Source organism: Odontesthes bonariensis, chromosome 16 (assembly GCF_027942865.1).
Source record: "Odontesthes bonariensis isolate fOdoBon6 chromosome 16, fOdoBon6.hap1, whole genome shotgun sequence".
In the NCBI taxonomy this organism is placed as follows: domain Eukaryota; kingdom Metazoa; phylum Chordata; class Actinopteri; order Atheriniformes; family Atherinopsidae; genus Odontesthes; species Odontesthes bonariensis.
Window position 1 is genome coordinate 870,031 of NC_134521.1, and position 22,984 is coordinate 893,014.

The 22,984-nt window shown below is 43.6% G+C and overlaps 2 protein-coding genes across 2 annotated transcripts in view; one reads left to right on the forward strand and one right to left on the reverse strand.

Moving 5' to 3' along the window:
- LOC142401780 (uncharacterized) overlaps window positions 1-22,984 on the forward strand; it is a 337,909-nt gene that overhangs the window by 233,924 nt on the left and 81,001 nt on the right. The gene's annotated exons all lie outside the window — the stretch shown is intronic.
- LOC142401782 (uncharacterized) lies at window positions 1,992-22,769 on the reverse strand. Its single transcript, XM_075487247.1, has 9 exons — window positions 22,667-22,769; window positions 19,975-20,325; window positions 13,904-14,245; window positions 13,375-13,476; window positions 9,124-9,462; window positions 6,759-7,085; window positions 4,304-4,630; window positions 3,700-4,026; window positions 1,992-3,589 (listed from the first exon to the last, which is right to left on the reverse strand). The coding sequence occupies exons 1-9, from the start codon at window positions 22,695-22,697 to the stop codon at window positions 3,498-3,500; spliced, it is 2,238 nt and encodes a 745-aa protein (XP_075343362.1). The 5' UTR covers window positions 22,698-22,769; the 3' UTR covers window positions 1,992-3,497.

Below are 22,984 nucleotides of genomic sequence, written 5' to 3' on the forward strand. Positions count from 1 at the left end.
CGGAGAGAATGGCGTTTTCACGCTAGCATCCTGCCAACATGGCGGATAGGGGCGGGGCTCTGTACTATGACGACAACTCCTCAAAAACTCCGTTTTTGTCTCTTTCAACCAGTTTACACACAAACGCTAAACGGAGTTTTAAAAAAATCTCCACTTTTGCCGGAGTTTTTTTTCAGCTTCGTTTTCGGAGGAAAAAACTCCGTTTGTGTATAAACGAAAGGCACAAACGAAGGGAAAGGTCTTCGTTTATCAAAATACCCGGGTATGTGTAAACAGCACCTAAGTTTCACTGTGTGATAACAGCCCCCATTGAAACTAGTTTCAGCCAAGAGTGGCCAATTTTCCTGTTAATCTGTGGGAGGGGTCTTTATCACTAAAAGCCAAGGTAGTGTGTTAGCTCAGTGTGTGTTTTAACTTTTGGAGGGACTATGAACTCGATTCATCCAGAATAAGTAAGTAACAGTTATCTTGTGTACCAGGCTGCTTTTTGCAATACAATGACTGCTAAGAAGGCTTGCTGCTGGTTTAGTTGGAGTTGAAGTTCCTTCTGACAGGAGATTCCGCCAGACGTTCCCAGCAGACCCTCACAATACGTTTGTGTAACCCACAGTAAAATATGAATAAATACAAACAATTAAATTAGATGCATAAATAAGGTAAAATGGTTCAAATGTCACAATTGATTAAATAAGAGTAATTAAAAAAGGGTGGGATAATAATTTCATGGAAATGTTTAAAAATGGGCCTATATAAAATACCGTCCCTTTAAGAGATCCATGGTCGTTTGCGCTGTACCCCTGTTTTGTGTATTGTTGTACACACCTTGTACATTTTATATTCATATATTTTTATTTTTATTTTTATCATTATATTCCTCTGTTACATGTTTGCACCTTACGCCGCAGCAAATTCCTAGTCAGTGAACACTGTTCACTAACAATGGCAATAAAACGAATTCTGATTCTGATTCTGATTTTGACACAGCGTGTATGCAGATCGGAGAGTAGAGAAGCAAGCAGAGACGAGCAGAGAAATTAATGCAGGGATATATTTCCAGAGAGCAATTTAAGACTCGATGGTTGGTAGTTCCCACGAGCCACATTTAATCAAACCACAACGGTTTTGATGAGTTTCAACTTGTTTTATTGTAATTCTGTTTGTAACTTTTGCACGTGTCGATGCTAGCTAAATGCTAACGGCGCAACTGTGTGGAGAAAGCTTCTAACGCAAGCTGTTTAGCTGCTAACATTTTTTAGTATATTAAGGGAATCGTTTGAGAGTATATGTTGTGTTGTTTATTGAAAAAATAGGATTATTTTGTGTTAGGAGGAGAAGTTAAGTCTTATTGCGCGTAGCGGTAACGTTACAGCACAGTGATTGTAAAACTTTATTGATTTGATTCATGTCAACAAATTGATTTATTTTTCTTATGACCTGTTGTACAGGTCAGGTTTTTTTGTTTGGTATCGTTCCCGGTTGAAGTTAACAGGGATTGGAGTTTCTTCTGTGGAGTGCGTGCATGTGTGAGGGGACTTACACACACGCCAAGGACACAAGATGGCGAGCCAGACCCGCGGATTCCAATACACAAGACAGTTCATCCTCATAGTGACAGTGAGGGGATCCCAAGTGTCGCATCAATACTGTAGCAACCAGCCAGAAATCCCAGCCGTCAGTGACACCTGAACGCCGCCTGAACTTCACGCCGCCCGCCACGTCACATCAGTACGTCACGTTACCTTACGCACAGCTAACAGACCAGTGGCTCAACCTGGTCACATCTGGGTGCAGCTGGTTTTGAATGGTGTTTTTTTTTAATGATTTTTTATGTGCAAGTTTCAGCAAGTTTGTGTAGAAATAAAAGACGAAATACCTCCCAAAGTCTATTGTCTATTGATTTACAAATGCACTCCTGTTATCAGTCTTGGCTGGGTAATTAATGCCAATACACACAAAAAAAAGATACTAAAGATATCGCCCAATTTTTTTCAATTTCAAATAGCTTTATTGGCACAAGAAGGCAGTGCTTATATTGACGAAGCATCTAAACACAATATTAATAAAAATAAACAAATGAATAAGTGGCAGAACATTAACAATAAAATATAAACAACTTAATTGAGGCATGGTCATGATCCGTATCATTAATTACAATCGATTTGTTAGGACTTGGTTGGGACTTGAAACAAAAATCCTAGGACTTGAACTTGACTTGGACTTGAGAGCAAAGACTTGAGACTCTACTTGGACTTGCAACATAGGGATTGTCTCCCACCTCTGGTATCCTGTCACATACATACAGGACTAGATCCTAGGTATACCTCAAGGTACTGAAGGGCCAAAAGTAAAGCCAGGGTCTCTTTCTCAATGATGGAATAATTAAGTTGACTTTTGTTAAATTTACAAAATAAAACAGCTCCAGCTCCCACAGCACTAGCATCTACTTCAAGTTTGAATGCCTTAGTCATATCTGGAGGAGAAGGGACAGGAGCATGAGACAAGAGAGGTTTTATATTTTCAAATGCGTGCTGGCATTCGGGAGTCCATTCAAAATGTAGTTTTGGGCTCAGCAGGAGATGGCTGTTATTTTGGCTTCCACAGGACGTACTTGCCCGTGACCAACTTCTCTACCCAAGTAAGTGACAGTTGTTCACTCGTGTTCTTCCCAGGTAGAAGTAAACACAATGAGGTCATCAAGATATGCATTGCAGTTTGGCAACCCGGACAAAACTGTGTTAACCAAACGCTGAAAGGTGGCCGGTGCATTACACATCCCGAAAGCCATGACTGTATATTGCAAGAATTGGTCTGGTGTTACAAATGCAGAAATCTCTGATGCACGGTCAGTAAGTGGGACCTGCCAGTATCCCTTTAATAGGTCCAGTTTACTTACAAATTGGGCAGTGCCAATGGTATCAACACAATCCTCTATTCGAGGAAGTGGACACGAGTCAATAACTGCAACAGAATTGACTTTCAGAAATCTGTTATGAACCGAGGAGATCCGTCAGGCTTAGTCTGTAAAAGACACGGAGAACTTCAAAGGCTGTTACTTTGCATAGCAAAACCCTATTTTAGCACGTAGTCTGTCTCATTTTTCATTATAGCTCTTTTGACTGGATCGATTCGGTAAGGGTGTTGTTTTTTTTGGCACCAGCAACATCAATATCATGCTTCAGGACTGAGGTCTGTGTAGGTACGTCCAGTTCCCTCAGTGGAGACAGCAGGCAGGAAGCTACACTTCTACAGAAAACAAAGAAAGATACAAGGCCACTGGCCGTAACAGGGTGAGCCTCCTCTATTAGCTTCCCACTCAGCTTTTCTGCCTGTGACTGGTGCAGAAATCCTCACGAAGGCTGGAGGCCGGTGTTCATCACAACATGTTCACTGTCGACCGGAACGTCGTTCATCTCAGTGAGAAAGAGCTGAGCTCCCTTCATGTTCTTTAGGTTAAATTCACAGAAAAGCTGAGATTGATCACCCCACAAACCGGCCAGTCAGACTGATTGTTCAGCCATCAGAGGAGTCGGATCAATGGAGCTGCTCCTGCTCCTGATGTCCTCTGTTTGATCCTGGACCTGAACTCTCTCTGCAGAGGAGACAGAAGACAGTCAGACAGAAGAAGCAGAGACCAACAACAACCAGAGACAAACAACCAGAGACAAACAAACAAACAAACAAACAAACAAACAAACAAACCTTTGACTGTGAGCAGAACCCTTTTCTCTCTGGGGATATTCCTGCTCTGGACCCAGCATCTGTACTCCCCAGTGTCTCTGACTGTGGGCCGTCTCAGAGTCAGACTGAGGTCTCCGGTTCTCAGCGGGTCTGCATTCATCTCTGTTCTGTTTCTGTAAATCTGGTCCTGTTTTTCAGGTTGGTCAGAGTCGCTCTGATACTCGTGCACCAACATTTCCTGTGGATGACGAAGATGCCACTCAACTGTCGTGTGTAATGGCAGGTCAGCTGTTGTTCTGCAGGGCAGCCGGACAGACTCCGCCCCCTCCTCCACCTCCACCTGACAGTCTGAGAGAACAACAAAACACCATCAGCTGAAGGACAGAAGCAGATGAGAGCAGAAGGTAACAGAAAGGCGTCCCATCGAGCCCTTTGGGCTAACAGCTATAGCTAATTTAGACCCAATACCAACCAGTTAAAGAAGGTTTATCCATAGGTGATCCATGTTGAACGCACACATTTAACATTGGAACCACTTTAATGCTGCAACCAGCCTCTGATTTATATTGATAACAGATCTGAACTGTTTGGAAAAATACAAAAGCATCAGATTTAAACCACTGACCTCTGATTGTGAGCTTCACTCGTTTCCTCATCAGGATGTTTCCCTTCTTGACGTAGACGGTGCAGGTGTAGGTGTTACTGTCTCCATCTATGGGCTGTCTCAGAGTCAGACTGAGGTCTCCGGTTCTCAGCAGGTCTTCATTCATCTTCGTTCTGTTTCTGTAAAACGGGTTCTGCTTTTCATGTCGGTCAGAGCCGTTCGGATACACGTGAACAGTCGTGTTTTGGTCATCCATCCACTCCACTTTAGCGTCTTTGGGGAGGTTAGATGTTGCTTTGAAGGGCAGCAGGACAGACTCCACCTCTGAATCCACCTCCACCTCTTGAACTGAAAGGACAACAAACACCATCAGCTGTACAGACAGCAGCAGCAGCTCTGAGAACATCTTCTGTGGCTGAATGAAGGGAAATACTTGCAGGTAAAACATGTCTGACTGCTTCAGACTTCCAGTCTGAAAAATGTCCCACATGACCACAATCAAAGCTTGGGGGGGCACCAGGTTGTTCCCCATCCAAACGAGACATATAGTCTCTCTGGGTCCTGGGCTGCCCCGAGGCCTTCTTCTGGTAGGACATGTGAGAAACACCTCACTGGGGAGGCATCCTGCCCAGATACCTGAACCACCTCAACTTGCTTCTCTTGATTCAGAGGAGCAACTGTTCTACTCTGAGCCAATCCTGGGTGGCCGAGCTCCTCAGCCTATCCCTAAGGGTGAGCCCAACAACCCTTCGGAGGAAGCTGATTTCTGCCACTTGTACTTGGGATCTCATTTTTCTGTGACTCCCCACAGCTCCTGCCCACAGGTGAGGGTTGTAATGTGGATTGACTGATAGAATCCTATTTAAACCTGCTGGCTGAGGATAAGCTCAAATACCGTAAAATAGTTATTCACGTCGGCACGTCAATGACACCCGGTTACGCCAATCGGAGGTCACTAACATTAATGTTGCATCGGTGTGTAATTTTGCCAAAACAATGTGGGACTCCGTAGTTTTCTCTGGACCCCTGCCAAATCTGACCAGTGATGACATGTTTAGCCGCATGTCCTCCTACAATCGCTGGTTGTCTAGATGGTGTCCAGCAAACAACGTGGGCTACAGAGATAATTGGCAATCTTTCTGGAGTAAACCTGGTCTGATGAGGAGAGACAGCATCCATCCCACTTTGGAAGGAGCGGCTCTCATTTCTAGAAATATGGACGAATTTATTAGTCATCCAAAAACATGACAACCCTCTAAGAGTCTCAATTAGTCTGGAAAGATAGTTTAATAACGTATAATAAAAACCTTCGTAAAGCTAGAACTGCTTATTATTCATCATTGATAGAAGAGAATAAGAATAATCCCAGGTTTCTCTTCAGCGCTGTAGCCAGTCTGACTAAGAGTCCGAGCTCTGCTGAGCCAGGTATTCCTTTAACTCTCAGCAGTGATGATTTCATGAGCTTCTTTATTAATAAAATTGTTTCTATCAGAGAGAAGATTGATGGAGTCCTTCCCACTATTATCAGTGATGTATCATCAGGTACAGCAGCTTTAGAAGTATCTTTAGAACCTGATTTGTATTTAGACGGCTTCTGCCCAGTTGATCTCTCTGAGCTAACAACAGCAATAGTCTCTTCTAAACCATCAACTTGTGTTTTAGACCCAATCCCAACCAGACTGTTCAAGGAGGTTTTTTTCTTAATCAATACTTCCATATTGGATTTGATCAATCTGTCTTTGTTGACAGGATATGTACCTCAGACTTTTAAGGTTGCTGTAATTAAACCTTTACTTAAAAAACCTACTCTTGATTCAGAAGTGTTAGCTCATTATAGACCTATATCCAATCTCCCTTTTATGTCTAAAGTTGTTTAAAAAACACAGTCGCCTCGTGCACGCTCAGGACGGGGGGCGTGCACGCTCAGGATGGGGGAGCGTGCACGCCCAGGATGGGGGAGCGTGCACACTAAGGACGGGGGGCGTGCACGCTCAGGACGGGGGGCGTGCACGCTCAGGACGGGGGATTGGATCAAAGAGAAGTTTCAGTGCAATCTGTTGGTTTCCTGGACTCGGATACTTTTTCAATTTGCTCTGTTTGAATTGGACTTTACTGGAATTGGAATGTAAATAATTTGATGGTATTATGATTGTATTAGGGTGAATTGGACTTTATCTTTGAAGTGCCTTGAAATGATATTTGTTATGATTAGGAGCTTTATAAATATAACTGAATTAAATTCAGTTTAATTCACTGTAAAAACGTGTCCCTGTCTGTCCTGGGTCTCTGCCTCCTGCACTGTTTCCTCATCTTCACTCATTCTAATGTGTTGTTCTGTTCAATGAAAAACACACACTGAGTGCTGCACTCATCCAATCACATTTACTTTGACCTCCTAATAACCCTCTGATCGGTATTGATCATAACTGATCAGCTGATTGGAAAAATACAAAAGCATCAGATTTAAACCACTGACCTCTGACTTTGAGCTTCACTTGTTTCCTCATCAGGATGTTTCCCTTCTTGTTGTAGACGGTGCAGGTGTAGGTGCCACCGTCTCCATCTATGGGCTGTCTCAGAGTCAGACTGAGGTCTCCGGTTCTCAGCAGGTCTTCATTCATCTTCGTTCTGTCGCTGTAAATCCAGTGCTGCTCTTCAGGTAGGTTGGAGCCGTTCTGATACACGTGAACAGTCTTGTAATGGTCATTCATCCACTCCACTTTAGCGTCTTTGGGGAGGTTAGATGTTGCTTTGAAGGGAAGCAGGACAGACTCCACCTCTGAATCCACCTCCACCTCTTGAACTGAAAGGACAACAAACACCATCAGCTGTACAGACAGCAGCAGCAGCTCTGAGAACATTTTCTGTGGCTGAATGAAGGGAAATACTTGCAGGTAAAACATGTCTGACTGCTTCAGACTTCCAGTCTGAAAAATGTCGCACATGACCACAATCAAAGCTTGGGGGGGCACCAGGTTGTTCCCCATCCAAACGAGACATATAGTCTCTCTGGGTCCTGGGCTGCCCCGAGGCCTTCTTCTGGTAGGACATGTGAGAAACACCTCACTGGGGAGGCATCCTGCCCAGATACCTGAACCACCTCAACTTGCTTCTCTTGATTCAGAGGAGCAACTGTTCTACTCTGAGCCAATCCTGGGTGGCCGAGCTCCTCAGCCTATCCCTAAGGGTGAGCCCAACAACCCTTCGGAGGAAGCTGATTTCTGCCACTTGTACTTGGGATCTCATTTTTCTGTGACTCCCCACAGCTCCTGCCCACAGGTGAGGGTTGTAATGTGGATTGACTGATAGAATCCTATTTAAACCTGCTGGCTGAGGATAAGCTCAAATACCGTAAAATAGTTATTCACGTCGGCGTTAATAACACCCAGTTACGCCAATCGGAGGTCACTAACATTAATGTTGCATCGGTGTGTAATTTAGCCAAAACAATGTGGGACTCCGTAGTTTTCTCTGGACCCCTGCCAAATCTGACCAGTGATGACATGTTTAGCCGCATGTCCTCCTACAATCGCTGGTTGTCTAGATGGTGTCCAGCAAACAACGTGGGCTACAGAGATAACTGGCAATCTTTCTGGAGGAAACCTGGTCTGATGAGGAGAGACGGCATCCATCCCACTTTGGAAGGAGCAGCTCTCATTTCTAGAAATATGGACAAATTTATTAGTCACCCAAAAACATGACAATCCTTGTCTAAGAGTCTCAATTAGTCTGGAAAGATAGTTTAATAACGTATAATAAAAACCTTCGTAAAGCTAGAACTGCTTATTATTCATCATTGATAGAAGAGAATAAGAATAATCCCAGGTTTCTCTTCAGCACTGTAGCCAGTCTGACTAAGAGTCCGAGCTCTGCTGAGCCAGGTATTCCTTTAACTCTCAGCAGTGATGATTTCATGAGCTTCTTTATTAATAAAATTGTTTCTATCAGAGAGAAGATTGATGGAGTCCTTCCCACTATTATCAGTGATGTATCATCAAGTACAGCAGCTTTAGAAGTATCTTTAGAACCTGATTTGTATTTAGACGGCTTCTGCCCAGTTGATCTCTCTGAACTAACAACAGCAATAGTCTCTTCTAAACCATCAACTTGTGTTTTAGACCCAATCCCAACCAGACTGTTCAAGGAGGTTTTCCCATTAATTGACACTTCCATATTGGATTTGATCAATCTGTCTTTGTTGACAGGATATGTACCTCAGACTTTTAAGGTTGCTGTAATTAAACCTTTACTTAAAAAACCTACTCTTGATTCAGAAGTGTTAGCTCATTACAGACCTATATCCAATCTCCTTTTTATGTCTAAAGTTGTTTAAAAACACAGTCGCCTCGTGCACACTCAGGACGGGGGGCGTGCACGCTCAGGACGGGGGATTGGATCAAAGAGAAGTTTCAGTGCAATCTGTTGGTTTCCTGGACTCGGATACTTTTTCAATTGGCTCTGTTTGAATTGGACTTTATTGGAATTTGAATGTAAATAATTTGATGGTATTATGATTTTATTAGGATGAATTGGACTGTATCTTTGAAGTGCCTTGAAAGGACATTTGTTACCATTTGGATCTTTATAAATATAACTGAATTAAATTCAGTTTAATTCACTGTAAAAACGTGTCCCTGTCTGTCCTGGGTCTCTGCCTCCTGCACTGTTTCCTCATCTTCACTCATTCTAATGTGTTGTTCTGTTCAATGAAAAACACACACTGAGTGCTGCACTCATCCAATCACATTTACTTTGACCTTCTAATAACCCTCTGATCGGTATTGATCATAACTGATCAGCTGATTGGAAAAATACAAAAGCATCAGATTTAAACCACTGACCTCTGACTTTGAGCTTCACTCGTTTCCTCATCAGGATGTTTCCCTTCTTGTTGTAGACGGTGCAGGTGTAGGTGTTACCGTCTCCATCTATGGGCTGTCTCAGAGTCAGACTGAGGTCTCCAGTTCTCAGCAGGTCTTCATTCATCTTCGTTCTGTCTCTGTAAAACCAGTTCTGCTTTTCAGGTCGGTCAGAGCCGTTCGGATACACGTGAACAGTCTTGTAATGGTCATTCATCCACTCCACTTTAGCGTCTTTGGGGAGGTTAGATGTTGCTTTGAAGGGCAGCAGGACAGACTCCACCCCTGAATCCACCTCCACTTCCTCCTCCACCACTTGAACTGAAAGGACAACAAACACCATCAGCTGTACAGACAGCAGCAGCATCTCTGAGAACATTTTCTGTGGCTGAATGAAGGGAAATACTTGCAGGTAAAACATGTCTGACTGCTTCAGACTTCCAGTCTGAAAAATGTCGCACATGACCACAATCAAAGCTTGGGGGGGCACCAGGTTGTTCCCCATCCAAACGAGACATATAGTCTCTCTGGGTCCTGGGCTGCCCCGAGGCCTTCTTCTGGTAGGACATGTGAGAAACACCTCACTGGGGAGGCATCCTGACCAGATACCTGAACCACCTCAACTTGCTTCTCTTGATTCAGAGGAGCAACTGTTCTACTCTGAGCCAATCCTGGGTGGCCGAGCTCCTCAGCCTATCCCTAAGGGTGAGCCCAACAACCCTTCGGAGGAAGCTGATTTCTGCCACTTGTACTTGGGATCTCATTTTTCTGTGACTCCCCACAGCTCCTGCCCACAGGAGGGTTGTAATGTGGATTGACTGATAGAATCCTATTTAAAACTGCTGGGAAAGGGTAAACGGAAATACCATAAAATACTTTTTTACGTCGGCCGTAATGACACCCGGTTACGCCAATCAGAGGTCACTAAAATTAATATTATATCAGTGTGTTATTTATATCATCAATCATAATACAATCAAATTATTTAAATTCCAAATCTAATTGGCTTGTCTAAACCCAGGAGCGTTCCTCCTGACCGTATCCTTCTCACCCCACCGGGTACTGGAGCCGTGGCGCCGGCCATCCAGGAGTGGCCAGACTGTGTAGGCTGGATGGTCGTCAACAACCGGGGTGGGTGGTGGGGTTCAGTCGGAGGGCACATTAGGCTAGAGGAAACTGGTTTGATCTTGGAAACATGGAAAGTGGGGTGAATATGTAATGAAGAAGGTAGCTTAAGGCAGACTGCGAAGGGACTAATGATGGTGTCAATCTCATTAGGACCAATAAATCATGAAGCCAATTTCCTATCCGTGTCCTTCAGGGGAATGTCCTTGACCGACAACCATACCCGCTGACCAGCTGAATACTGAGGAGCGGGACAGCGATGACGGTCAGCGAGGCGACCTGTTTTCTCCGCCTCCAGGAGAAAACAGTCTTGACAGAAGTGAACCTGATTGAGAGGTGCTTCAACCATACTATAGGGAAACCCAGAGACCTTTGGAGCCGTTTCAGAATAGTGGGGGCTGGCCATTCCACCATAGCTATGATCTTGTCTGGATCCATCTTCACCTGCCGGCCCTGGAAGATGTAACCGAGGAACGTCTGCCTTAAGCTAAAGGTGATTCTCCAACAGCCCTAGCAGGACCAACCGGACATGTTGGCGATGCTCTGTGGGAGATTCGGAGAAAATGAGTATGTCATCAAGGTAGATAAAGACAAACAGGTTGAGTTTATCGCGGAGGACATCGTTGATCAGTGGAACACAGCTGGAGCATTGGTGAGGCCAAATGGCATTACTAAATATTAAAAATGGCCCAAGTAGAGTGTTGAAGGCCATCTTCTACTCGTTGCCTTCTCGAATTCAAACCAGATGGTAAGTATTTGCAGAGGTCTAATGTTATCGAAGATTTTGGACCCCTGTATGGGTTTAAAAGCAGAGGTGATGAGGGGAAGAGAGAGGGTATTTGTTTTTCACGGTAATTTGATTGAAACCTCGATAGTCGATGCAGGGACGGAGTGTCATCCTTTTTTTGCACAAAGAAAAATCCTACTGGAGAAGGAGGAGGGTCTGATAATGCCTGATGCTAAGGAATCCCGGATGTAGCTCTCTATGATTTCTCGTTCAAGTCTTGACAGGTTGAAGAGTCGGCTTGCAGGTAACAGGGCTCCAGGGAGAAGATCAATGGAACAGTCGTAAGGGCGGTGAGGCGGCAAAGATAGGGCTCAGTCTTTACTGAAGATGGTACCTAGGTTGTGTATTCAGAGGGTATAGAAGACAAGAAAAACACAACTTATTCTTAAACCGGTGTTGGCGTTCCCTAGGAGTCATCGTAGCCTGTTCCACCTGCATAGTTTCAGCATGATCCTCAGGAGATGGCAATGCAGGTAGGAACTTTTACCGGGTTAGGTGCAGCATTCTCCTGCAGAATCATTTCGGGGGAAAGGATGAAACGGTCGGTAACTTCTCTCCCTCCGGTGCTCAGTCAGTCTATTGTCAATGGGAATGACAGCGGTAACTAAATCTTCAAAGGAGGCTGTCTCCTCCTTGTTTTCTAACTGGTCTTTTAACTTGTTGTTTAACAAATTCAACAATACCCCCTGAAGCATACTTGTGGGCCACCCTGTTTCAGCTGCTAAGTTGAGACACTTAACAATAAGTTCAGCGACAGGCTGATGTCCTGTTTGAGGATTTACAGCCTCTTAACTACGTTGGTCCCTTTTCAGGGGTGGTCAAAAGTTCTACAAAACTTGTCTGGAAAAGAGGTGCATGAAGTCGATTCAATAGAATGCGATTGAAAATTAAACTTCTTAACCTGAAAACATTCTTCCTCAGACTTGCACCATTGGAAGATTAACTTGGGAAATGGAGAGGACTATCTAACATTTCCTACAAGACAATCTTACCAAGGCAATGGTCCTACCAATAGTCCTTATGTTCCCACAACTGCACACTCCTCAATAATCCACTGGGCTCACTCTGCCAAATTCACATGCCGTTCAGGGGTAAGCCGAATTATTCAATTCCTTGAAAGATACTTTTGGTGATCCCTCCTTCCAAAATTTATGTGTGGGAATACGTAGCAGCTTGCATAATCTGTTCCAGGCCTCAACATCCCTCTGGTTATTTGCGAACCCTTGCTATTCCCAGTAGAACATGGTGCTACATAGCACTAGACTTTGTCACCAGTTTACCTCCATCTCATGGCAAAACCACAATTCTATCCATCACTGATAGATTTATCATATCAGCTCACTTTGTAGCCCTAAAAAAACTCAATCTGTTGGTAAAATATGTCTTCAGACTACATGGAATACCTGAAATAGTCTCTCACAGAGAATCATAGTTTATCTCACAAGTCTGGGAAACCTTTTACAAAGGTCACGACAGCCTGTTTGAGTTCAGGGTACCACCCTCAATCCAATGGACAGAGTGAAAGCTTAAATCAAGAGTCTGAAGCAGCCGTTCACTGTGTTGTTTCCAATAACCCTTCCTCTTGGAGTCTTCAGCTGAGTGTGTCCACAACATCCTGACTTTCTCCACCATTGGTCTTTCCCAATTCGAGGTCTCCTTAGGTTATCAACCTCTTCCCAGCAATTGAGGAGGGTTTAGAGATACAATCCATGCAACGTTGTCTTCGTTGTCTTCAAGTGTCAGTTCTTCATGTTGGTCAGAGCCGTTCTGATACTCTAGCGGGTCTTGAGCCAGACCTGAGCTGCCCTGGAGCACTCCTCGAAGGATAACTGTCGCCTGGCTGATTGTCCGAGGACCCCGGCCCCCCAATACCTACCTGGTCAAAAGGTTTGGCTCTCTTCAAAAGACATGCCCCTCAAATCTATCTTGAGGGGGTTGGCAGGGGGTTCCTGTCATAGTCTGCAGTGGTTGGGGTTTTTGGTACGTTTTTGAGTCGTAGGATTGGTCCACAGTCTTCATGTGCAGCACCTGAAGATCTGATGAGTCTGTTGTGTTCTGACCCATACGCTGCTGTTTACCACCACAGAAGAAGAACAGCTGTAGACATGGAGCCTCTGTGTCAGACAAGGTAGTGGAGCTCACTGTTTGGTCAAGTCATGATGTAGTTTCATTTATCAATGATTCAGTCTGAAGGAGGTTTTCTGAAGGTTCTGAAACATGCTTTTAGTTTGACCTGTTTTAAACTCTGAGACACTCTGAGAGTCACAAGAGGACTCATGTAGACCATCAGCATTATGGGTAATGTAGTTTTAGAGACTCACCTGATTTAAAGTAGTGCCGGAAATTAAATAAAAGTCCTCCAGAGACAAAGGGAACCAGAGCCAAGAGAACCAGGAGAACTATGGCCCAGGATGGGAAAGGTTCTGTGGAGAAAGACAAAACAAGCATCATGACCTCTGACCTTTACCTACGGCTCTGACCTCTGACCTGTACCTACGGCTCTGACCTCTGACCTGTACCTACGGCTCTGACCTCTGACCTGTATCTACGGCTCTGACCTCTAACCCGTACCTACAGCTCTGACCTCTGACCTGTACCTACGGCTCTGACCTCTGACCTGTACCTACGGCTCTGACCTCTGACCTGTACCTACGGCTCTGACCTCTAACCCGTACCTACAGCTCTGACCTCTGACCTGTACCTACGTATCTGACCTCTGACCCGTACCTAAAGCTCTGACCTGTACCTACGGCTCTGACCTCTGACCTGTACCTACAGCTCTGACCTCTGATCCGTAACTACGGCTCTGACCTCTGATCCGTACCTACGGCTTTGACCTCTGACCCGTACCTACGGCTTTGACCGCTTGCAGAACTACTTTCTGTCTCAGGATGTCTTTGTCTCTGTAGACGGTGCAGATGTAGCTTCCTGAGTCTCTGACTGTGGGATATTTCAGGGTCAGACTGACGTCTCCAGTTTTCAGCAGCTCTTCATTCATCTCTGTGCGGCACCTGTAATCTTCGTCCTCTTTCATTTGGATTTTAGTTGTGTTTGGAAACAAATGAACCATCTTGAAGTCCGGCTCAGAGAGAGTCCACTCCACTCTGGTGTCTTTTGGCAGGTCAGCTGTTGTTTTACAGGGCAGGATGACAGACTCCGCCCCTTCATACGCCTCCACCTCCCCCTGGTCGTCTGAGGGGATATTACAATGTAAATTAAAACAGCAGCAGTAACACCGATGGCACCAGAAGCAGTGACTCACGTGAGTCCTTAAAGGGTAATAATAAATTAGTTGTAATGATACTTCAGAAGGAACCGAAGAGCATACTTTATCAGAAAGTAAATATATTGATCAAGGCTCCAGACAAATTATTTCACCTGTAAATCTTCACTAGTCGTTCACATCAGCACATAGTTTTGTCACACCTTTTTAAATCTATTAATTTACATTGAAATAAATAGACAAATAGAAATAAAATAATTTTTTTTAGAAAGAGGGTGGAGTCCCAACAATACAGGAAAAATGTTGATAAATGTCAACATTTTCCAACACTACCTGATTTAAGGTAAACACAAGAAACTTGTGCTAAAGAAAAAATGGACCAGACTCAGTGAATAATTCCCTATAATACAGATCAGTGAGCAGTGCTGACCAACAAGTCATTGGGGTCATCAGGTGGGAACCTCCTTTCATCAGTGTTTCGTCTAGTTGGGCCCACGACACCTCCAGGAGGCTAGAGAGTGATCACTGGCGTCCCAGAGTCACCCCCCTAATGCCAGCCATCACTGCTCCTCACACCACAACTACCATCTTTTTTCACAGCCACAAGCTACCCCAGCCTCTCACCAACTGCCCACCAGTCACAGCGGGGTGGGGATTCAAACCCTGGTTCGGGTAGGGGGTAGAAATAGAATAGGTAAAGATAAGTAGGAATGGGATTCAAACCCTGGTTCAGGGTAGGGGGTAGAAATAGAAGAGGTAAAGATAAGTAGGAATGGGATTCAAACCCTGGTTCAGGGTAGGGGGTAGAAATAGAAGAGGTAAAGATGAGTAGGAATGGGATTCAAACCCTGGTTCGGGTAGGGGGTAGAAATAGAAGAGGCAAAGATAAGTAGGAATGGGATACAAACCTTGGTTTAGGGTAGGGGGTAGAGATAGAAGAGGTAAAGATAAGTAGGAATGGGATTCAAACCCTGGTTCGGGTAGGGGGTAGAAATAGAATAGGTAAAGATAAGTAGGAATGGGATTCAAACCCTGGTTCGGGTAGGGGGTAGAAATAGAATAGGTAAAGATAAGTAGGAATGGGATTCAAACCCTGGTTCGGGTAGGGGGTAATGAAAGTATAGAGGGTGCCAGAGGTGGAGGCAGGACAAGACACACTTGCAGATTCAGCAGACAAACTCCCCTAAACAGTCTTACAGTCACTAAAAATGCCAGCAAAAACAAGGCCAACTCACCTAAAATGGCCGCCTGGTTTCAAAAGGCTCACATGGGCCACACCCTCCACTTAAATATCTTGAATTTCTTCCTCGTCTCTTCCAAGAGTCTGTTTACCCTAAGTGCTCCCCCTGCTGGGCCCCCAGCTGCTATTGCTTCTTCTAATCCACTGACTGGACTTTACTGCCTCATCTGACACTTCCTTCACTATTTTCCTCACACTCTGTCCACTTACACCCAGCTCCCTCAGCAATGAGACAGCAGACTTTGCAACAAATCCTCTACATCGTACTTCCACTGGACAGATTCTAACCTTCCATCCTCGCTGCTCTGCTTCTGCCCCCAACTCCCCATACCTAAGCTTTTTCCTTTCATATGCTTCTGCTACTAATGATATAACATAAATGAATTACTTTTCTTTTCAAGCTTGAGAAAAGATAAAGAAAAGAAACCATTGAATGTTAGATGGAACACTACCTTGATTTTAGAGAGAGTAAATCACAGCAATCAGTAATGTTAGAAAGAATTGTGACAGTTCAGCTTTGGAAAATGAATCCTGCAAGAAAACTGTAACCGATACGGTAAGAGCCAGCTCCCACCAATCATCACCCAGGTATTCTAGTACAATCTGACGAGAGGAGTTTATTAAATAACTTTGAAATAAAGGATTTTTGGTGGTAATCAGAGCTCAGGAATTCCTCCAACTACTGACCTGGAGGCATAAATGGAAAATCAGGGAACAGAGTTTAACAGAGGGCCTCGTTTGGAAAAATGGAAGAGATGAGAAGGAGGCAAAGATGAGTCCAGAAAGCTACAAAACACACCATCGATGTAAAAAACCCTTCATCACACCAGACAGAGAAGGAGGAAATAGATTATTCTTCAGCAGAGGGTGCTAATGTAGAGGTTGAGGTAAACTTCCTAAACCTAAACTAACCACTTGATTATTCGTAAAGACAACCCAACGTGAACAAAGAAGAAGAGGCATCACATGACTGTGCTTCTATTTTGCACCTAAAATACACCAAAAATAAATATTTTGAATATTTTCTGTCCAGTAATACAGCTGGTATTAATAAAAGTATTTCTTTATTAAATCACTGATAAGTGATTTCAGGGGGGATTATGTGGGAGAGCACATAAATGACATTGCTCGAAGTATGGCAGGGCCTTGACTGCTTGAAACATTCTCAGCATGTCTTGATGCTGCTCGAACCATATATTGTTCAAGGTAAGGATGAACAATCTAGACGATGATGGAGTTGTTATTTAAAAAATACTTTAAATCTCATATGTAGTCTATGACAACATCTCCTGAAACATAAAAGACCAAATAAAAGGAACTAAACAATTTAAAATTGTGAAGAATTGAATAATGACTGACAGAAGAAGAAGATGAAGATCGTCCAGAAGAAGATCGTCCAGAAGAAGATCGTCCAGAAGAAGATCGTCCAGAAGAAGATCGACCAGAAGAAGATCGTCCAGAAGAAGATCGTCCAGAAGAAGATCGTCCAGAAGAAGATCGTCCAGAAGAAGATCATCCTTTAAGAAGATCGACCAGAAGAAGATCGTCCAGAAGAAGATCGACCAGAAGAAGATCGACCAGAAGAAGATCGTCCAGAAGAAGATCGTCCAGAAGAAGATCATCCTTTAAGAAGATCGACCAGAAGAAGATCGTCCAGAAGAAGATCGACCAGAAGAAGATCGACCAGAAGAAGATCGTCCAGAAGAAGATTGTCCTTTAAGAAGATCGACTAGAAGAAGATCGTCCTTTAAGAAGATCGACCAGAAGAAGATCGTCCTTTAAGAAGATCGACCAGAAGAAGATCGACCAGAAGAAGATCGTCCTTTAAGAAGATCGACCAGAAGAAGATTGTACTTTAAGAAGATCGACCAGAAGAAGATCGTCCAGGAGAAGATCGTCCAGAAGAAGATCGTCCAGAGGAAGATCGTCCTTTAAGAAGATCGACCAGAAGAAGATTGTCCAGAAGAAGATCGTCCAGAAGAAGATCGACCAGAAGAAGATCGTCCAGAAGAAGATCGACCAGAAGAAGATCGACCAGAAGAAGATCGTCCAGGAGAAGATCGTCCAGAAGAAGATTGTCCAGAAGAAGATCGTCCAGAAGAAGATTGTCCTTTAAGAAGATCGACCAGAAGAAGATTGTCCAGAAGAAGATCGTCCAGAAGAAGATCGTCCATTAAGAAGATCGTCCAGAAGAAGATCGACCAGAAGAAGATCGACCAGAAGAAGATCGACCAGAAGAAGATCGTCCAGAAGAAGATCGACCAGAAGATCGTCCAGAAGAAGATCGACCAGAAGATCGTCCTTTAAGAAGATCGTCCTTTAAGAAGATCGACCAGAAGAAGATCGTCCAGGAGAAGATCGTCCAGAAGAAGATTGTCCAGAAGAAGATCGTCCAGAAGAAGATTGTCCTTTAAGAAGATCGACCAGAAGAAGATTGTCCAGAAGAAGATCGTCCAGAAGAAGATCGTCCATTAAGAAGATCGTCCAGAAGAAGATCGACCAGAAGAAGATCGACCAGAAGAAGATCGTCCAGAAGAAGATCGACCAGAAGATCGTCCAGAAGAAGATCGACCAGAAGATCGTCCTTTAAGAAGATCGTCCTTTAAGAAGATCGACCAGAAGAAGATCGACCAGAAGATCGACCAGAAGAAGATCGTCCTTTAAGAAGATCGACCAGAAGAAGATCGACCAGAAGATCGACCAGAAGAAGATCGTCCTTTAAGAAGATCGACCAGAAGAAGATCGTCCAGAAGAAGATCGTCCAGAAGAAGATCGACCAGAAGATCGACCAGAAGAAGATCGTCCAGAAGAAGATCGACCAGAAGATCGTCCAGAAGAAGATCGACCAGAAGATCGTCCTTTAAGAAGATCGTCCTTTAAGAAGATCGACCAGAAGAAGATCGACCAGAAGATCGACCAGAAGAAGATCGTCCTTTAAGAAGATCGACCAGAAGAAGATCGACCAGAAGATCGACCAGAAGAAGATCGTCCTTTAAGAAGATCGACCAGAAGAAGATCGTCCAGAAGAAGATCGTCCAGAAGAAGATCGACCAGAAGATCGACCAGAAGAAGATCGTCCTTTAAGAAGATCGTCCTTTATGAAGATCGTCCAGAAGAAGATCGTCCAGAAGAAGATCGTCCTTTATGAAGATCGACCAGAAGAAGATCGTCCAGAAGAAGATCGTCTTGAATAAGTCGGACTTGAAAAAGTCGAGTGCCTTTGTTCTACAGCCTTAGTTTTTAGACTGACGCTTCCAACAACAGGAGTTACTTTGTACTGATTCACTAGTTGCTGATTGTCTGCAGGAGTACAGACCCCTCCCACAAATTAACAGGCAAATTGGCCACTTTTGGCTGAAACTCGTTTCAATGGGGGCTGTTATCAGCCAAACTTTAGTACACAGAAGTGCGATTACCCACGGGTAAAGGCACACACTAGTTATTCATTATATGTGGAAATTATTCTACCACAGGTGAGGCTGATAAAGTGCACGTCAGCTTCTTCTGATTCCCTGAATAAACTACAAGGCTTATAAAAGAAATACTTTAAATCTCATATGTAGTCTATGACAACATCTCCTGAAATGTAAAAGACTAAATAAAAGGAACTAAACAATTTAAAATTGTGAAGAATTGAATAATGACTGACTGACTGACTTTTAAGCAATAGTTTAGGATTTCGAATAAGTCACTCTACTTCAATGGCAATCATAGAACTAACAGGAGAAATATCCACTGCAATAGACAAGAAGGATTATTTTGTGAGCATATTTGTGGATTTTAAAAAAGCCTTTGACACTATTGATCATACTATACTTCTTAAAAAAATGAGAAAATACGGAATTAGAGGGGTTGCACACAAATTGGTCTCAAGCTATCTAGATAACAGAAAACAGTTTGTACAGATAAACGATGTAATAAATGATCTGGATTATTAAATATAAGCTGTGGTGTGCCCCAGGGGTCGGTCCTTGGACCAAAATGGTTTATACTGTATATCAATGATATTGTTAATGTATCTAAGCTGTTAAATTGTATACTGTTTGCAGATGATACCACTATTTTCTACTCTGGCAAAATATAGAACAGGTGTTGAGTGTAGTTAAACAAGAATTTGAAAAAAAAAAAATTTGGCTTGATAGAAATAAATGATCACACAATATCTCCTGAAAAGTAAAAGACTCAGCGAGCCTCTGGTGGCCCACCCCCGGGCCCGGCTCCAGGTGGGACACTTTGATAATTCGTTTGATTTATTCGTCTGTCTGTAGCAATCGGTTAAACTGTGGAACTAAATAACTGTCAGTGTCTGAATCTGTGTGTTCTGATGAGACGTCGTTCTACTTTGTTCCATTTATTCTGTTTCCAGAGGAGTTTAGATTCTGTAGTTTGTTGGATTTATCCTGTTAATCCCTCAGGTTGACCTCTGACCTGTACCTGCAGCAGCTGTTTGTTGCTCACCTTTGACCTTCAGCTGAACTTCTATGTCTCTGAGCTCTCGTACTCCATCACTGAGGGAGCAGGTGTAGTTTCCGCTGTCAGAGAGTTGTGGGTCTCTCAGAGTCAGGCTGAACTCTGCATTGTGTAGAGCATCCGGTGTCATTGACGTGCGTCCTCTGTAACGCTGGTTTTGCTCCTGAAGATCATCTCCTTCGTCCCGTCTCAGGTGGACAGTTTTGGGACTGAGATCTTTGCGGGTCCATAAGACCCGGGGGTCTTCTTCAGGTGGAAAACCATAGTGCTCGCAGGGCAGCAGGACTGACTCCGCCCCCTCATTAACCTCCACCACTGCAGCCAGGGCATGCTGGGAAACTGTGAGGACACAAACAGAAACACAAATCAGCTGTGGGTGCGTCTCAGTGTCCACATGGTGGGCTGCAGATCTGTGGAAAACTACGTTTCAGTCCCCGAAGTAAAGATCAGACGAGAAAAACTGCTGTCACCAGTTTCAATTTAATTCAATTTAATTCAGTTTTATTTATAAAGCGCCAAATACAACAAATGTCATCTGAAGGCACTTAAATAATAAAGTCCAACTCAAGCCAATTGGAATTCAATTCATTTTAATCATAATTTCAGACGCACATTCTGCCTAAATGAGCCATACATGAAAAATATTTCCATCTTAATCAGGATCTATCAACACAAGAACTGGTAGAACAGACACCTGGCAACCAGCTGGAGGAATAGCAACACACACACTGAAAATCTGAATCAGAATCCAGCTTCAGATCCGATGGGTTCAACAGCTTCAGGAAGGAGGAAATGTGGCGTCTGAAACGTCCGTATGGTATGGTATGTTTTTATTTGAACAGGGACAGTGTACAATAAACATTGACCATGAGGAAAGATGCTTTGTACCAGGTTATAGCAGGAAATGCTAATTTCCACCTGTAGTCCCTGGGCAGGTTGATGTAACAAAACTGATTCTAAAAGGTACATGAGCACATGACAATTTCACCATACATTTTCACATATAAATAACTATCATTTAATTTTATACACAATACAAGTTGTTCCACTTTTTGCATGAATATAATAAATGAAAAATAAAAAACATCTCTCATTGACACACAACATCCACTCTCTTTGGTCCAGCCACTCTCACACTCACTCCTCATACATGTGTACAGTTTGATTTCTTAAGAGCCATTTTTTGGTCCGTTTTGCAAATGCTTTTAGGCCAGAGCATGTTATGATGTCTGTTGGTAACGAGTTCCACTGGGTCACAGCTACAGACCAGAAGGCTGACCCACCAAAGGAGCTCCTGCATTTGGGGATACAGCTCTCTCCTCTAGTGGTCGATCGCAATGGCGGCTCCTGACATTTTTTTTAGGTAATGCCATTTCCAGTCTGTGAAAGCTGAACCGATTGCACTGATGCAAACCTGTTATGTTCCCACGCAGGAAATAAAATGTCCAATCCTCCAGAATTAAAGGTTTCATGTCCCAAAAAGACCAGGAGAAACTCCTTCATGCATTCATCTCCAGCAGACTCCATCACTGTAACGCTCTTTTAACTGGACTTCCCACAAAGAGCATTAAACATCTGCAGCTCCTCCAGAACGCTGCTGCTGGAGTTTTAACCCGGACTAAGAGATCTGAACACATCACAGCAGCTTTAAAATCTTTACTCTGGCTTCCAGTCAGTCACAGAATAGATTTTAAAAGCCTGCTGATGGTTTACAATCTGTGATGTGTTCAGAGAATATAAAGCCAGCAGAGCTCTGAGATCCAAGGACTCAGGTCAGCTGGTCCAGTCCAGAGTCCAGACTAAACATGGAGAAGCAGCATTTAGCTGTTATGCTGCTAACAAGTGGAACAAACTGCCAGTGGAGATTAAACTTTCACCAAATGGAGACATTTTTAAATCCAGGTTAAAAACATTTCTGTTCTCATGTGTCTATGCATGAAATCTGCACGATATCTTTGAACTTATCGGGACTGTTGCTGGTTTTTAAATTCATTTAAATGATTTTATTTGTTTCTCTTTATATTCTTTTATGTATTTTTAATGCTTCTTCCACTCCCTGCTGCAATGCTTTTATTTTATGTGAAGCACTTTGAATTTTGACAAAGAAGTAGAATGATTTAAAAGCGAATAAAGCAGTAAGCAGCAGGAGGAAGCAGAGAGGAAGCAGAGACACGTCTGCACTCTTCAGAAGCAGGAAGTACGGGGGCGGTCTGTGGCGTAGTGGGTAAAGCAGCCGCCCCATGTACAGAGGCTACAGTCCTGCAGCTGGCCCCGGTTTGAATCCCGCATCGGACGGCCCTTTGCTGCGTGTTATTCCCCCTCTCTCTGCCCCCTGCTTCCTGTCTCTCTTAACTGTCCTATATATAATAAAGGCATAAAAATCCCCAAAAAATATTTAAAAAGAAGCAGGAAGTACTTTTTGCTTATTAATGGGGTAGTAGGACACAACCAAGTCTCAGTCAGGCACAGATAGTCCAAATTAGAGCCAGTCAGTAAGTGTTCTATTTGTTCAGTCTTTGAGACAATGCTACGGATATTCAAGTGTCCACCAAATATTCCTTTTGGTTTCATGTCTGAGTTCCACAATACGCTCGCATGATTGGCAGTTTGGAAGCGATCAGAGAGAGGAAGATGGAGGAAATGCAGTCAGACTGAGGTGAGGATGAGGAGCTGCTCTTACCGTGCAGGAGGATCACAAACACCACCGACATCTTCAGACTGAGACGCTGTGAGAGCCCCCCAGCAGCTCTGCCTCTGCTAGTGATGGGTCTGACAGCCGGCTCTCAGTTTTTTTCCATTCGCTGCTTTGGTTTCATTTTCAGTGCTCAGTCCCAGCTCTGGTTACACAGAGCTTTGTTATGATTGGCCAGCATGGGACCAGCATGCGGTATTCACGTGAGAATTAAGGAGTTTGGTTCTGTTCTGTGGCTTTGTTTGAAATTTTTTGGTTCATTTGTCCAATAAAAAAATTGAGGACATTATAAATGTTAGCTCGAGT